The 18,828-nt window shown below is 41.0% G+C and overlaps 1 protein-coding gene across 1 annotated transcript; it reads left to right on the top strand.

The window, feature by feature from the left end:
- Window positions 1–7,357: 7,357 nt before the first annotated feature.
- abraa (actin binding Rho activating protein a) lies at window positions 7,358–16,643 on the top strand. The gene is made up of 2 exons (XM_061874419.1): window positions 7,358–8,122; window positions 13,269–16,643. Exons 1-2 carry the CDS (start codon window positions 7,502–7,504, stop codon window positions 13,704–13,706), a joined length of 1,059 nt encoding a protein of 352 aa, XP_061730403.1. The 5' UTR covers window positions 7,358–7,501; the 3' UTR covers window positions 13,707–16,643.
- The last annotated feature ends 2,185 nt before the right edge of the window (window positions 16,644–18,828 follow it).

The following is an 18,828-nucleotide window of genomic DNA, read 5'->3' as shown; positions in this document are numbered from 1 at the left end:
GCTGATTGCTGGTGATTGATTGCAGCCGCTTGCTGCTGCCGAACTTACACGCGCCGAACTTACACGCACCTGGCATATGAATGCGCCTCAGCCCGTGACAGATGATTGCTTGTGATAAATAATTATATTTGCATGTTTTACTCCCAATATTGTGGGCGTTTTGTGTTAAAAAATTGTATGGAATTATCAAAAACTTTCCACTCTGAGTTTCCAGTGAACAGATGAGACCTGTCTTTGTTGCACCAAGCAAAGTCTTGGAAAATTCCGCTGTATACGTTGGAATAAACACCTGCCGAAGCTGAATCTAGGGCGAGCCCAAGCCTGAGGCATCTTCTTTTGTCGTCAATGTGACCAAAAACAAAGACTGTTTACATACTCCCCATTCCTGTTGTGACATGTGTTGTTGCGTAAACATTGAATATCTAAATAAAAGAGGAGACGTAAAACATTTTCGTCAGAGCGTGGTACAGAACTGTACAGAGAATACAGTGGCCATGTCTCTCCTCGGATCTGAGTGTAAATTGAATTCTGTCCGTCTGATTCCTTGCCTTTTGTCTTGTTTAATAGATGTCATCAGTGTTTGAACCTGACATTTTGATGATCAGCGTGTATGTACTTTGCATATTAGGAAGACAGACGCAAAAAGGATTGCACGCCTTTTCCTGCTTACTTATAAATGAGCCAATCCACTTTGCACACGTTTCGTAGATCTTATTTTGCGTGAGCTATCAAGTTTGCACATGGGAGTAGTTTGCTGCTTTTTACATTTCTGTAATGGTTAAGAATGTTCATATTTAAGAGCATCACCCCACATTTAACAAAGAGCTCATTATGGAAACTGTTTGACTATTTCTATCACCATCTTGATCTGGTTTTACGTTTCGCATGCTTCACTGGAACTGATTGTCTATTTCCAACATTCATTCGCAATCAAAGCAAAAGAAATCGTTTGAATTATTACATGACGCAAACGCAAACATTTTATTGACATTGTAGCTGCTTTTGGGATTTGACTGTTTTTTTTCTCATCCGGCTCTGCAACTGTTTGCCATCATTTCTGTCGCCTGTGTCCCATTTCCCAAACTGTGATATCGTACAACACACACACGCACACACACACGCACACACGCATACGTACATTACTGGCTGCGTAGTGCCAGCCGTGTCTATTTCTGTGTGTGCTGTGCAGGGGGTGGGAACATACATGTGAGGAAGCTTCTGGCATAGGATGTGGAACACGTACGTACATGCACGGTCTCACACACACACACACACACACACACACACACACACACACACACACACACACACACACACATTGGCATGCTAGAAACAGGAACTGGCTTGGACCCTGTTGGATATTTTAGATGATACAAATATTTAGTGGAGCATTTGAGAGGAAAACACACACAAACACTCACACAAAACACACACAAAACACAATCGACACTGTTAATTACAATGATAAAAGGTACCAAAAAAACATGTTTTCTATGCGTGTTAAAGGCCTACTGAAATGAGATTTTCTTATTTAAACGGGGATAGCAGGTCCTTTCTATGTGTCATACTTGATTATTTCGCGATATTGCCATATTTTTGCTGAAAGGATTTAGTAGAGAACATCCACGATAAAGTTCGCAATTTTCGGTGTTAAGAGAAAAGCCCTGCCTCTACCGGAAGTCACAGACGATGACGTCACAAGTGTGGGGGCTCCTCACATAATCACATTGTTTTTAATGGGAGCCTCCAACAAAAAGATCTATTAGGACCGAGAAAAAGACAATTTCCCCATTAATTTGAGCGAGGATGAAAGATTTGTGTTTGATGATACTGATAGCGATTAAAGATTAAAAAAAATAAATAAAAAAAACAAAAACGCGATTGCATTGGGACGGATTCCGATGTTATTAGACACATTTACGAGGATAATTCTGGGAAATCCCTTATCTTTCTATTGTGTTGCTAGTGTTTTAGTGAGTTGAATAGTACCTGATAATCGGAGGTGTGTGTCCACGGGTGTCTTGACGTGCAGTGTCTCAGGGGAGTCGACGGCAGCTTTATGGACGGCACGAGCTCAGCTTTTCTCCAGTAAGAAGCAACTTTTTACCACAATTTTCTCACCGAAACCCGCTGGTTGACATTCTGTCGTGATTCATGTTTGCTTGACCGCGCTCTGATCCATAGTAAAGTTTCACCTCAAAAAATTTTAAACAAGGAATCACCGTGTGTTTGTGTGGCTAAAGGCTAAAGCTTCCCAACTCCATCTTTCTACTTTGACTTCTCCAATATTAATTGAACAAATTGCAATTATGCTGTTAAAGCGGACGACTTTTAGCTGTGATTGCGCGCAGCGCTCGTACTTCCTTAAAACCCGTGACGTCTTGCATACACGTCATCATTACACGACGTTTTCAAGACGAAACTCCCGGGAAATTTAAAATTTTAATTTAGTAAACTAAAAAGGGCGTATTGGCATGTGTTGCAATATTAATATTTCATCATTGATATATAAACTATCAGACTGCGTGGTGGGTAGTAGTGGGTTTCAGTAGGCCTTTAACACAATGATTCTAACATGTGACAACTAATGACGCCTTGCAGTTACAGTTACTGTATAATCTAATTGAATATATAATTACAAAACCCAAAACCAGTGAAGCTGGTAAGTTGTGTAAACTGTAAATAAAAACAGAATACACTGATTTGCAAATCATTTTCAACTTATATTCAATTGGGTAGACTGCAAAGACAAGATACTTAACGTTCGAACTGGAAAACTTTGTTATCTTTTGCAAATATGAGCTCATTTGGAAATTGATGCCTGCAACATGTTTCAAAAAAGCTGGCAAAAGTGGCAAAAAAGACTAAAAAAGTTGAGGAATGCTCATTTAAAACATATTTGTAACATCTCACAGGTGAACAGGCTAATTGGGAACAGGTGGGTGTCATGATTGGGTATAAAATCAGCTTCCATGAAATGCTCAGTCATTCACAAACAAGGATGGGGCGAGGGTGACCACTTTGTGAAAAAATGCATGAGAAAATTGTCCAACAGTTTAAGAACATTTCTCAACAAGCTATTGTAAGGAATTTAGGGATTTCAGCATAAATATGATCCATAATATGATCCATAATATCATCAAAAGCTTTAGAGAATCTGGAGAAATCACTGCACATAAGCGGCGAGGTTGAAAACCAACATTGAATGCCCCATGACCTTGGATCCGTAAGGCGGTACTGCATAAAAAAGCGACATCAGTGTGTGAAGGATATCACCGCATAGGCTCAGGGACACTTCAGAAAACCACTGTCAGTAACTACAGTTTGTTGTTACATCTGTAAGTGCAAGTTAAAGCTGTACTATGCAAAGACAACAGCCAGAAACGCCGCCAGCCTTTTGGAAACCTGGACGTCGTGTCCTCCGGACCAGAGGTGAAAATAATCATCCGTACTGTTCTAGGCGCAAAGTTAAAAAGCCAGCATCTGTGATGGTATGGGGGTGTATTAGTGCCCAAGGCATGGGTAACTTACACATCTGTGGAGGCACCATTAATGCTGAAAGGTACATACAGGTTTTGGAGCAACATATGTTGCCATCCAAGCATGGACACCCTTGCTTATTTCAGCAAGACAATGCCAAGCCACATTCTGCAAGTGTTACAACAGCGTGGTTTCATTGTAAAAGAGTGCAGGACTAGACTGGCCTGCCTGTAGTTCCAGACCTGCCTCCCATTGAAAATATGTGGCACATTATGAAGCCTGAAATACCACAATGGAGACCCCAAACTGTTGAACAACTTAAAATGTACATCAAGCAAGAATGGGAAAGAATTCTACCTGAAAAGCTTAAAAAATTGGTCTCCTCAGTTCACAAACGTTTGAGTTGTTAAAAGGAAAGGCCAAGTAACACAGTGGTAAAATGCCCCTGTGCCAACTTTTCTGCAATGTTAAAAGTTAAAATACCAATGATTGCCACACCCACACATTGTTTTCTGAATTTGATCCATCCCCTTGTCCACCTACTGGGAGGTGAGGGGAGCAGTGAGCAGGAGCGGTGGCCACAACCGGGAATCATTTTTGGTGATTTAACTCCCAAGTGCCAAGCAGGGAGGTAATGGGACCCATTTTTATAGTCTTTGGTATGACTCGGCCGGGGTTTGAACTCACGACTTACCGATCTCAGGGCGGACACTCTAACCACTAGGCCACTGAGTAGGTGTGTTGTTGCCATTAAATTCTAAGTTAATGATTATTTGCAAAAAAAGACAAAGTTTCTCAGTTTGAACATTAAATATCTTGTCTTTGCAGACTATTGAATGGAATATACCATACCATTTTTTCATAAAGCCCTTCAAAAACAACCACAGTTGCAAAACAAAGGGCTGTTGAAAAGGATTTGCAAGTCATTGTATATAGTTTTTATTTACGATTTACAGGACGCGCCAACTTCACTGGTTTTGGTTTTTTTAGTATACATTACAAATAGAGCTGCCGTTTGGTGCATAAGCACAAACAACAGTCAGGACCCGTCCCCCCCCACCCGAAGGCGGAGGGAAGCTACCCTCTTGTCCACTGGGTTGAACTCCAACGTGCAGGCTTTGAGCCGGGGGGCAACAAGAAATGCCACCTCAGCCCACCGCCTCTCACTGCTGGTAACGGCAGTGTGGAAGTGAGTCCAGCCCCTCTCAAGAGAACTGGTTCCAGAGCCCTTGCTGTACGTCGAAGTGAGTTCGACTATATCCAGCCGGAACTTCTCCATTTCGCGCACCAGCTCAGGCTCCTTCCCCCCCCAGCCAGGTGACGTTCCACGTGCGAAAAGAGCTAGCTTATGTAGCCGAGGATTGGACCGCCAAGTTCCCTGCCTTCGGCTGCCGCCCAGCTCACATTGCACCCGACCTCTATGGCCCCTGCTATGGGTAGTGAGCCCATTGGAGGGGGGACCCACGCTGCTTCTCTCGGCTGTGCCCGGCCGGGCCCCATGGGAACAGGCCCGGCCACCAGGCGCTCGCCATCGTGCCCCACCTCCCGGGCTTGTGAAGGCACCATTAATGCTGAAAGGTACATACAGGTTTTGGAACAACATATGCTGCCATCTAAGCACCGTCTTTTTCATGGACGCCCCTGCTTATTTCAGCGAGACAATGCCAAGCCAAATTCAGCACGTGTTACAACAGCGTGGCTTTGTAAAAAAAGAGTGCGGGTACTTTCCTGGCCCGCCTGCGGTCCAGACCTGTCTCCCATGGAAAATGTGTGGCGCATTATGTAGCGTAAAATACGACAGCAATCGCTCAGAAGGGCGGGGCGATGTCCTACGTTGCCCCCGGTCGAACGAAAGGGAGTCGGGTTCAGACCCTCGGACCTGGACAGGCGGAGATCGGCGCCGCGTGGCGCCCAGTGCGGTGACGCAAACGATCCCGGAGAAGCTGGCGGGAGCCCCGCGGAGAGTTTTCTTTTCCCGGACTGTTGAATGACTGAAGCTCGACATAAAACAAGAATGGGAAAGATTTCCACTTTCAAAGCTTCAACAATTAGTTTCCTCAGTTCCCAAACGTTTATTGATTGTTGTTAAAAGAAAAGGTGATGTAACACAGTGGTGAACATGCCCTTTCCCAACAACTTTGGCACGTGTTGCAGCCATGAAATTCTAAGTTAATTATTATTTGCAAAAAAAAAATAAAGTTTATGAGTTTGAACATCAAATATCTTGTCATTGTAGTGCATTCAATTGAATATGGGTTGAAAAGGATTTGCAAATCATTGTATTCTGTTCATATTTACATCTAACACAATTTCCCAACTCATATGGAAACGGGGTTTGTATATTAAAATCAATAAACTGAAATGCATTTAATTATTTTAATTCATATTCATCGATCCTTGACAAATGAAATTCAACTATATATATATATATATATATATATATATATATATATATATATGTGTGTGTGTGTTTTAACACTTTAATACAACATAGTTATACACAATATTAATTGAATCACTGAAATAATAAATAAATGAAGAATAAGTAATTAAAAATATTTAAAATCTCTTTAATTAAGAAATAACACTAAAACATATATTTAATGTAGAATAATATTGATAAAAATGTAATAAATTCATAAAATTATTTTAAAAAATCATTATTGATATTATATACATAATAAATCAAAGGTTTTGTATAATATTAAAATATTAGCATACTGTTTTATTGAGATCGCTGCCGAGTGTGAAGCGACCGGGATGAGAATCAGCACCTCCAAGTCCGAGTCCATGGTTCTCGCCCGGAAAAGGGTGGAGTGCCATCTCCGGGTTTGGGGAGGAGACCCTGCCCCAAGTGGAGGAGTTCAAGTACCTCGGAGTCTTGTTCACGAGTGAGGGAAGAGTGGATCGTGAGATTGACAGGCGGATTGGTGCGGTGACTTCAGTAATGCGGATGCTGTATCGATCCGTTGTGGTGAAGAAGGAGCTGAGCCGGTTGGCAAAGCTCTCAATTTACCGGTCGATCTACCTTCCCATCCTCACCTATGGTCATGATCTTTAGGTCATGACCGAAAGGACAAGATCACGGGTACAAGAGGCCGAAATGAGTTTCTTCCACCGGTTGGCGGGGCTCTCCCTTAGAGATAGGGTGAGAAGCTCTGCCATCCGGGAGGAGCTCAAAGTAAAGCCGCTGCTCTTCCACATCGAGAGGAGCCAGATGAGGTGGTTCGGGCATCTGGTCAGGATGACACCCGAACGCCTCCCGATGGAAGTGTTTAAGGCACGTCCAACAGGTAGGAGGCCACGGGGGAAACCCAGGACACATTAGGAAGACTATGTCTCCCGGCTGGCCTGGAAACGCCTCGGGATCCCCCGGGAAGAGCTGGACGAAGTGGCTGGGGAGAGGGAAGTCTGGGCTTCCCTGCTTAGGCTGCTGCCTCCGCGACCCGTCCTCGGATAAGCGGAAGAAGATTGATGGATGGATGTTTTATTCAGCCCATATGCAAGGCTAGTGTTTACGAAGCACACACACATTTAGTCATACTTGCAAAGACATGCAGACACAATATTTGCTGGGATGACCAACAATATAAAAATACCCACACACACAAAGACTGAATAATGTGTGTGTGGGTATTTTTATATTGTTGGTCATCCCAGCAAATATTGTGTCTGCATGTCTTTGCACCCATCATTTACTGTATGTGTGTGTGAGGTCACAGAGGGTCTAAAAATGTTGGACACCTGTTGAGTGATCCCACTGGGAGAAATTTCACCCCACTCATGTGTGCGTGTGTGTGCATGAACTGGAGGCTTCATGTAAGCCCCACCTTCCCGTGACATCACTTCCTGTGCCGTTCTATTTAAAGGGACTTCAGTCGGAGCCAAAGCGACTTGAGTGACGATCCCGAAGGCTTTGGGCGTTCTTGTGAGGCTCGACCTTTCTTGTGCCACTAGTCAACCTTAGGTGTTCCCCGGACTTAGCGGAAGCTTTCCCACTTGGATTCGGTCTTCTGGCACGATGAGCGACAGCGGGACGAGCGCCGTGCCGCCTCAGGCCTTCAAACGGGCCGCGAGGAAGATCAAATGTGCCGCCATGGTGACCAGCCTGGCCAGGAGCTGGCAGGGCTGGGCCACTGAGCACGCAGACAAGCAGGACTCCATCCCCCCTGGCTGGATCCCTTCCTCCGTGGACCAGGGGGATAAAAAAGAACCGACCCATGTGGTCAAACTAAACATTACGCCCCGTGTGGTGGCCGTAGATGCCAGCAACGCCGCTAGTGCCATCAGAACCGGCTCGGTGACCAAGACGGTGCAGCCCAAACGCAGCGAGTGCAGCGGCGGCGATGTGATCAGTGCCATCCGGGGACTGATGGAGTCCGGCCCCGAGAAGAGTAAGCCGTTCTTCGGCAACGAGTCGCCGACGCGGCGCCGCCACTTGAGGGCGCTGCAAGGCGCTGGAGGAGGCGTCATCCATGACAGGAAGTTGATGCTGCAGGACAGGAAGTTGGGCTCCAGGAGCAGCAGCCTGGACACAGAGGACAGCGGGCTGGGGGACGAAACGGCGCTCGACGACAACGGCAGCGACACGAAAACAGAAACGACTGACGTCAGCCTGAAAAAAACAGCCAGCAGGCCTAAGGTAGACCCAAGAGGCACCCCTCATGTGTGTGTGGGCGGGGTCAGCGTGACGTAAACAGTGTGACATCTAGGGTTGTACGGTATACCGGTATTAGAATAGTACCGCGATTCCAACGAATCATATTTGGTACTATACCGCCTCGGAAAAGTACCGATCGACACCCCCCGTGCCCCCGTAATCGTCATGTTGTGTCATTGCTGGTTTACGACCAGACGAGCATGTTCGGCACTGCAAAATCACGGAGTACTTACAAGCAGACACAGTGTGTAGACAGAAAAGGGAGAACAGACGCATTTTGGCTTAAAAACTAAAGATAGAGGTGAAGTTATAACACTGAAACGCCCTCAGGAAGAGGTGCTTTAAGACATGGCTAGGTAGCTATCGGCTTAAGTCCAGCCGCAGTTGGCAGTGTTGTAGCTACTTCTAAATCACTAATCTTCGCCTTGATGGCACAAATAAAGTAAGTTTCTTACAAGAATCATCCCTGCAGGACGAGGAATAGCTAAACATGCTTCACTACACACCGTAGCTCAACGTCATCAAAATGTAAACAAACGCCATTTGTGGATTTACACCTCACATCCACTGTAATGATACCAAGTACAGGAGCGATGCTACTATGATTACCTCGATATTTTTTGCCATTACATGTCTTTCGCTTTTTTATTTATTTATATTATTTTTATAAACTCAGGAAATATGTCCCTGGACACATGAGGACTTTGAATATGAACAATAAATGATCCTGTAACGACTTGGTATCGGATTGATACCCAAATTTGTGGTATCATCCAAAACTAATGTAAAGTATCAAACAACAGAAGAATAAGTGATTATTGCATTTTAACAGAAGTGAAGATAGAACATGTTAAAAAGGGAAGGTAAGCAGATCCATCCATTTTCTACCGCTTATTCCCTTTCGGGGTCGCGGGGGGCGCTGGCGCCTATCTCAGCTACAATCGGGCGGAAGGCGGGGTACACCCTGGACAAGTCGCCACCTCATCGCAGATATTAACAGTAAATTAACAAGTAGGTTATTAATTATTTTGTACTACTTGTCCTTAATAATTTTGACAAAATAATAGAATGGAAAATGACAATATGTTATATGTCAGCAGACTAATTAGGAGCCTTTGTTTGTTTGCTTACTACTAAAAGACAAGTTAAGTTGTCTTGTATGTTTACTATTTTATTTAAGGACAAAATTGCAATAAGAAACATATGTTTAGTGTACCCGAAAATTGTTTGTTAAAATAAATTAAACAATGCAGTTTTTTGTGGTCCCCTTTATTTAGAAACATACCAAAAAGTGCCGATAAGTAGTGAAATAATTGAAATCGAGACAACACTAGTGACATCGTGGTGTGGTCTTGCTCAATGGTGACTCAACTCTTTTAGTATTTTTCCCAAAAATTCCAGTGAAATTCTAAATTGTCCAACCTAAGTGGTGTTCAACTTCCACAATATTTGTACCAAAAAGCCCATTTTGTTTTATTCCTCTACGATGCACTGGAGTCAACACATCACAGTCGGCCTTCAGGTACTAAAAAGTAGTACTCAGTGTCCCTTAAGACTGAACATATAACAATAATGACTTATTATTAATCATTATTGACAACTACTCATGATTTAATTCGGTTCCGATTTTTGGTGTGACAATTTGAGTCAAACCAATTCTCACAATATGTTATTTGGTAAATGAATAATTCACAAAAGCTGACGTAAGATGCATACACGCAGCAAGTAAGCGCGCAGATGGCCTAAAAAATGCCTTTTAAAAAAATCAATCCTAAAGCTAAACCCATTGTAGTAAATATAAATCGCGATTGGGATGTGAATTGATTTTTTCCCCCAAAACTCCTAAGAAAAAACAATACACACATTCACAAACAAAAAAATGTTTAACTATTAACTAATGATTCATCATATATTTAATTATTTAAAAAAACAAATAAAAGTTGTATTTTATTTTATAAATAATGCATGTATATCTTGATACAAGTAAAGTAAATATTAAAATGAAAATAATAAAAATTTAAGTAAATACAATTTAAAGAAGATATCATTTATGTCCCCTTAGTCAAAAAGCAGGCACAAATAATAACAATAATACAATTAAATTTAGATTATGATTATTTTGATTATTTGTATTATATTGACAGCATTATTATAGTTAAAATATATAAAAAAAATATACAAAATACAGTTTTAATAATTTATGTTTTTAATATATTATATTAATATTAGTTGATTATTTAAAATATTATTTAATATTTCAATATACTTTTGAAATGTATTGTATACATTTTTTAATACATTTGATGTATGTTTTAAATAATTGGTTATACAATGTATTTTTTTTAATGTATAAATTGTATGTTATAAGTTTACACTAAAAACACTAAGAAAATTAAAGGATGTATATATAATATACATATATATATATATATATATATAATATACATATATATATACATATAAATATATATATATATATATATATATATATATATATATATATATATATATATATATATATATATAAAAAATTTTATTTTTCTAAAGGAAACAACAGCCAACATTTCAGTGTGTTCTCATTTCATTACAGTTGTTTGCTCTTTTATTCCACTTTTAAGTGTTTTTTTTTGTAATAGTATTTTTAGAAGGTGTCACAGGTCGTTAAAAAAACCCCAAATGGCAACAAAAGATTGGACACCCCTGGTGTATTTTATATGTTCTGACTTTACAGACAACATGTACTGTATATATTGAATTAAAAAAAAATGCATTATTATTATATATATTTGCATATTATAAATGTTGGCCTCAGTCATTTTACCCTGAAAATCCAAGAAGCTTTTTGCCCGAGAGTCACGCAGGACAGTGCAAAACTAAAAAGTGTTCTGAGTGGTCTGCCGGAACATTCCAGCACAAACCACTGCAGTCACTTTGACATCTCTTGGAGAAATCCAACTCCAAACGCAAATGCGTCACTAAAATGTGCCCTATAAAAGGCGCTGCCGGCCCCTCAAAGTGTGAGTCGTTAAAACGGGGGCTGGCCTGCAGCGCCATGGAAGACACGTTAATGAACGTGCTGACCTTCAGGTGCAGCAGCAACAAGGGTGGAGGCTTCCTTGAGTGACAGCTGACAGGTGAGTGATTTTGAAAAGATGTCGTACACCAAATTCACAAGTCAACCAAAAAAAAAGATGCAAAACTGGAATAAAAAGCTTTAATGTGACGAGAATAGGTACCCAGGTTAATAACACACAGAGAGAAGGTGTGTCTTTAAAAAATTATATATATATATATATATATATATATATATATATATATATATATATATATATATATATATATATATATATACTGTATTTCCTTGAATTTCCGCTGGGGCGCTAATTAATTTAAAACCTATTCTCACTCCTGCGCTTACCAACGATTAGATTAGATAGTACTTTATTTATTCCGTCAGGAGAGTTCATTCAGGAAAATTAAAATTTTCAGCACAATCCTATTCAACATCAGACAAACATTACAGGGGGACAGAACAGGATAGCTGACGGGTTTGCCGGCTTCCAGCGCCCCTTACAAAAAAGATGAGATACAGGTAAACAAGGTGGGGTGGGGTGGGGAGGGGGGGGTAATGGGAGAAAAAAATAGAAGATAAAAATAAAATAAAAAAATCGGTCTTAGCCTGGGCCCTGGAGAGGGGGTGCAGACTGAGGCCAAAGGAAAAAAAACAACCCATAGCCATAGAACACAAGAGGGAAACCTCAAACATCAAAGAACACAGAGGACATTAAAGACATTAAAGCAGCAGATACAACCAGACACTTCTGGTTGTAAAGTCAAGCGGTAAAAGTAAGCATGCGCTAATTATTTTAAAACCTCTTCTCACTCCGGCACTTACCAAAGGTATGCAGTTAAAATCTGAGTGTGATGTAAGCTTGGACCTTAAATCCTACTAAATAGCTCTTAATCTTTTCCCTTTATGCGATTTCAAATTACCGGTATTGAAATCAGCCTCCTCCATTTTGAAAATGATGACAAGGGAAGTGTCACTCGTGACGTCACGAGTTTGACCAGGCGGTAATACTAAGCATGCGCAAATTATTTTGGGAAGCGAGTTTGACCCGGCAGTAATTAAAAGCAGGCGCATACTATATGCCCTGTGGCATATATTTGTATCCATCCATTTTCTTCCGCTTATTCACTTTGGAGTCGCGGGGGGTGCTGGAGCCTATCTCAGCTACAATCGGGTGGAAGGCGTTTACACCCTGGACAATTCGCCAACTCATCGCAGGGCCAACACAGAACATTCACACTCACATTCACACACTAGGGCCAATTTAGTGTTGCCAATCAACCTATCCCCAGGTGCATGTCTTTGGAAGTGGGAGGAAGCCGGGGTACCCGGAGGGAACCCACGCATTCACGGGGAGGACATGCAAACTCCACACAGAAAGCTCCCTAGCCCGGGATTGAACCCTGACTACTCAGGACCTTCGTATTGTGAGGCAGACGTACTAACCCCTCTGCCACCGTGAAGCCCATATATGTATATACATATGTAGGTGTGGGAAAAAACACAAGACTACTTCATCTCTACAGAACTGTTTCATGAGGGGTTCCCTCAATCATCAGATACACGGTATCGAGCACTATTCTCTGGATAATCCAATCAAGACATATATATATATATATATATATATATATATATATATATATATATATATATATATATATATATATATATATATATATATATATATATATAGGGGTGGGCAACAGTGACCAATACATCCATCCATCCATCCATTTTCTACCGCTTATTCCCTTTCGGGGTCGCGGGGGGCGCTGTTACCTATCTCAGCTACAATACAAAGACTTCTAAGATAATATTCAGAGGAGGCCCGCCCACAAGATTGAAGTTGAGTCGCAACCAGAAAAGAAAGATTTGCAACCAAAGTTTTTTGTTAGAAAATATTCATTTATTTATACATAATTTATTTATATCTAATTCCATTATTTTTGTTGGATTGCATAATAGAGACACATTTCTCTCCATAACACCAATAACAATGCTTTGTAACACAAAGATGATACACAGACCTCACAAAACAACCATGTAACTCCTCCCCAGATGAAGATTTCCGCCACAGGCGACATCAAGAGCCGTTGGCAGCAGTGGTCCGAGCAGCACACGGAGAGCCAGAAGCTCAACCCGTTCAGCGAGGACTTCGACCACGACTACGCCATGAGCCTGCGGCTGCGTAAGGGCGAGAGCGGCTACGGACGCCCCAAAGAGGGCTCCAGGACGGCCGAGCGAGGTGACCGGGCCCACAGGCACATCCACAGGGAGATGGAAGAGATGGTGTGGATCATCAGAGAAATGGGCCTCCAGGACAGAGACGGCCGGCCGGCGGTCACCTTCGGACGCCTCTTCGACCGATACGTGAAGATCTCGGACAAGGTGGTGGGCATCTTGCTACGCTGCCGCAAACACAAGATGGTGCGCTTTGAGGGCGAGATGCTGTGGAAAGGACAGGACGACCACGTTGTCATCACGCTGACCGACTGACCCTTAACCTTCTCAGCGGACCACGGGAAACTTTAGCTACTTTACCTCTGAGGTCTTTTTATTTGACCCAAAAAACTTGATGAACCTTAACACCGTGTTAGGGTTAGTCTGGATAGGACTTGGTTAGACAGTATGAGGTAAAGAAAGATTACACACTAAAAAATTCTGGGTTATTTTAATAACCCAAATTATGAGTTGCTAGTGTTGGGTTACATTTTGGAGGTTTTTTTTATGAATAGCAGTCCTTTTTGTGGGCTATAAGGGTATTATTTTAACTCAATTTCTGGGTTTTCAAAATTTTGAACCATTTTTGGGTTGTTTTTCAATGAGTAACACATTTTTGGGTAAAAAGGCTTTTTTTTTTTAAATAAAAAGTAAAATTTTTTCTTGGAGGGAATTTATTATGGATTAATATCATTGACATTATTTACAATCACACATTGTTCGTACATGAAAATATATGAGCATGCTGTATAGGACTATGACCATACACGGCAATTCTTGTAGAAAAATGTAATTCATATCTTGCTTTTGAGTATATTTTAATGGAATAAAAATAATTTTGACCAGTAGTTGGGAAGGAGTAGGACAAACCAGTACTAAAATGTATAATTTTTAACCAACTATTGGGTCGAGGAGCGCTAAATTGCGCAACCCTGTTACGTGCATTGGTCGCAGCTTGCTGCAAGGTCTGTTCGCCCGGGATGCAAATGGACCACTCTGGACAGGACGTGCAGGTAGGAACATGATTTACTTGTAGAACTCAAACAAGTACCAAAAACTGAAAATAGCCCAGGGGAAAAAGTGTGCCGATCGCACTCGGAGCAAAAGACAAGGAATACTCACGTAACAGTAGCATAAGCAAACAAAGAAGCCAGAAAGAGTGACCGGCAAAGGCAGGCTTAAATCATGCCTCTGATTAGTACTCGGGGAACAGGTGAGTGTCCCGAACACCAATCAGAGGCAGGTGATAATAATAAGTAGCCAAGGTAACTAAACAAATTCAAGAGTGCACAAACACTGGAACTAAAGGATTCCAAAACTAACAACAAATAACAAAAACATGATCCGGGCCACAGATCATGACAAATCCAATAGTTGGGTTGGGAATAACCCAACATTGTAGTGAGCATAACTCAGCTTTTGTGTTAAATAAATTAAACCCAATAGTTGGGTTATGAATCAACCCACATTGAGTTAGCGCAACTCCATTTTTGGGTTAGATAATTCAACCCATTAGTTTGGTTGGGAATAACCCAACATTGAGTTATCATAATTCAAGTTTTTGGTTAAATAATTCAACACAAAAGTCTGGTTGAAAAAATGTACCCAAAATGTTGAGTTAAAATAACTCAAATAAGGGGTTTAACCTTTTCTGAACCAGCAGTTGGGTTAATATTGGTTTATTTTTTTAACCCAACATGTTTTTATGTGTAGGGTTAGGTACACACTAAAAATGCCGGGTTATTTTGATAACCCAATTTATGAGTTGCTAGTGTTGGGTAAAATTTTTGAGTTATTTTTATGAACAACAATCCATTTTGGCGGTTATAGGCGTATTTGTGGAGGGGGGCGTGGCGGAATGGGGTGTGCCAGGACCGGCCTCGAAGACAGTGACAGGTGCGTAAATGGCCCAGGTGGGCCTTGTTATCTAAACCCCATGTCGCTCTGTATAAGCAGCAGTCGGGAGGAGAGAGTTGGTTGGAGCTGTAGCTGGAGCTGGAGCGAGAGTGACACGGACACAAACTCAGCGAATCAGACTTTATGCTGAAAAGTAGAAGGATGGAAAACATAGAAAAAAAAACAGTATTACATCCTGAAACCAGGGCTCTCATGTCGATATGTGGTGGTCTGAAGAATCCCCTGGAGGGCAACTTCCACAGTATTATTTTAACTACATTTCTGGGTTTTCAAAATGAATAACCATTTTTGGGCTGTTTTTCAACGAGTAACACTTTTTTGGGTAAAAGGCTTTTTTTTTTTAAAGTAAAAAGTTAATTTTTTGTTTAACTAAATTTTTAGTTTGGATTAATCTCATGAACATTATTTACAATCACTCAACATTGGGTTACCATAACTTTTGGGTTAAATAATTCAACCCAATAGTGTGGGTTAACTCAACTTTTTGGTTAAACAATTTAACACAAAAATGTTGAGTTAAAATAACGCAAATAAGGGGTTTGTCCTTTTCTGAACCAGCAGTTGGTTTAAAATTGTTTTTTGTTTAACTCAACATTTTTTAGTGTGCAATGATGGGTCAAATGATACTGAAACATTGATGCATTATGAAACACAAGGACTGATACTGTCTCCTTCAATGTGTCACTTTAAAGTACCAGTACAGTGGAAAAGCCAGTTGCCTCCACATTGAACATATTATCATTTATATCTGATTGATGACACCAAAAGACGTACACAGTAAATCGATACGATGAAAATGGTATCAATCTCAAGGAGCGTCCGAACCATTTTTAGAGTTAAAGAGCAAGCCAGTCATGTGATCAGTGACGTAGAGGTGGGAACCACAGATCCCGTCCCCATCAACAACAATGCAAATCATGCAGACTTTGTGAGAGCCAACAAGGATTATGATCAAGAAACTTATATTTTTGAGCCTGAATGTAAGGAGGGTGAGCTACAAGTTGTACAGGCTGTGTGCTAAGCAGATCCAGCTTTAGTGAAACACCATAGCATCATGTGGCATATTAAAGGATTAATACAAACTACAAACATAATAAAACAATCACTTACTGGACAGCTCTCACTGCAATGACGACTGATTGAATGTAAAAATCTTCCCATTTAGATAAAGAATTAATCATGACTTTATAAGTTGAAAAACTTATTTGGGTGTTACCATTTAGTGGTCAATTGTACGGTATATATATTGTACTGTACTGTGCAATCTACCAATAAAAGTTTCAATCAATCAATCAATCAATGATCCACATGAAGGGTTAAAAGGAAAAGTTGCTACCTGCAGACAACATAAATGATATAATAAATGGGTTGTACTTGTATAGCGCTTTTCTACCTTCAAGGTACTCAAAGCGCTTTGACACTACTTCCACATTTACCCATTCACACACACACTGATGGAGGGAGCTGCCATGCAAGGCGCCAACCAGCACCCATCAGGAGCAAGGGTGAAGTGTCTTGCTCAGGACACAACGGACGTGACGAGGATGGTTCTAGGTGGGATTTGAACCAGTGACCCTCGGGTTGCGCACGGCCACTCTTCCACTGCGCCACGCCGTCCCCCATCTTCGTTTGTGTGTCATAGTCTCCATCCACGGGTATAAATTGAATGTCACAGATGAACAACTTCTCGAGTCATGGCTAAAGCCTCCTAATATCCGAATGAGAGGCATGATTTATAATTAAAGATGTCAGATAATATCGGACTGACGATATTACCAGTCTATAAATGCTTTAAAATGTAATATCAGTAATGATCGGTATCGGTTCCAAAATTATCGGTGTCGGTTTCAAAAATTAAAATTTAAAACTTTTTAAAACGTCGCTGTGTACACGGACATAGGGTGAAGTAGAGAGCGCCAATAAACCTTAAAGTAAATTGAAGTGAAGTGAATTATATTTATATAGCGCTTTTCTCTAGTGACGCAAAGCGCTTTACATTGTGAAACCCGATATCTAAGTTACATTTTTAAACCAGCGTGGGTGGCACTGGGAGCAGGTGGGTAAAGTGTCTTGCCCTAAGACGCAACGGTGGTGACTAGGTTGGCAGAAGAGGGGATCAAACCTGGAACCCTCAAGTTGCTGGTACGGCCACTCTACCAACTGAGCTATACTGCCCCAAGGGCACTGTCTTTAATATCTACGGCTTTTCACACACACACAAGTGAATGCAACGCATAATTGGTCAACAGCCATACAAGTCACACTGAGGGTGGCCGTAAAAACAACTCTAACACTGTTACAAATATGCGCCATACTGTGAACCCACACCAAACAAGAATGACAAGCACATTTCCGGACAACATCCGCACCGTAACACATCATAAACACAACAAAACAAATACCCAGAACCCCTTGCAGCACTAACTCTTCCGGGACGCTACAATATCCACCCCCAATACCCCAAACCACTCCCCACCCACCTCAAACCCACCCCCCCAACCCCACCCACCTCAACCTCCTCGTGCTCTCTCAGGGAGAGCATGTCCCAAATTCCAAGCAACTGTTTTGAGGCATGTTAAAAGAAAAAATGCACTTTGTGACTTCAATAATAAATATGCCAGAGCCATGTTGGCAGTTTTTTCCATAACTTGAGTTGATTTATTTTGGAAAACCTTGTTACATTGTTTAATGCATCCGGCGGGGCATCACAACAAAATTAGGCATAATAATGTGTTATTTCCACGACCGTATCGGTTGATATCGATATCGATAATTAAGAGTTGGAATATATCAGAATATTGGATATCGGCAAAAAAGCCATTATCGGACATCCCTATTTATAATGTAGAATAATTTTGACGAGCCGAGCTGACAGTAAAGCAACAAAGGGCTACTTAGCTGTCTGTTATCAATGCACCAATAAAAAAAATAATTTGTCTGCGTTAGCACTTATAATAATAACATCGCTAATATTTGGTTAATATTCAGGTCACGTTATGTAAATAGAGTCAGTGTTTTGGATGGTTATTTAGAAGGCTGTGTGGGCAGAATAAATAGCCCTCATTCACTCAATTGTTAGCTGACTTTTTATTTATTTATAACTTACAATGCATAACAAAATACAAAAGTGAACACATGTTCATGTCTTATAAAAGGATTGTGAACAAAAGACAGCACATCTCTTTCTAATTGTTTCCGGAACGACTGATGTACTTACCATGAATTGATTAACGTGGAACCTGACTTAAACAAGTTGAAAAACTTAATCGGATGTTACCATTTAGTGGTCAATTGTACGGAATATGTACTGTACTGTGCAATATACTCATAAAAGTTTCAATCAATCAGTCAATCAATCTACTGATGTGGTCAGAGTGCACAAGCCATTCCATTGCGGCGAATCTACGGAAATTCATGAAGACATTCGGAGCGGAATATTCAAAATGGCTGTCTAAAATTGTGGTATTTTGTGATGTTCAGA

This window comes from Nerophis ophidion, linkage group LG16 (genome assembly GCF_033978795.1).
Source record: "Nerophis ophidion isolate RoL-2023_Sa linkage group LG16, RoL_Noph_v1.0, whole genome shotgun sequence".
Lineage (NCBI taxonomy): Eukaryota > Metazoa > Chordata > Actinopteri > Syngnathiformes > Syngnathidae > Nerophis > Nerophis ophidion.
The sequence above is the reverse complement of the archived record's forward strand: the minus strand, read 5'-3'. Positions and strand labels throughout refer to the sequence as shown.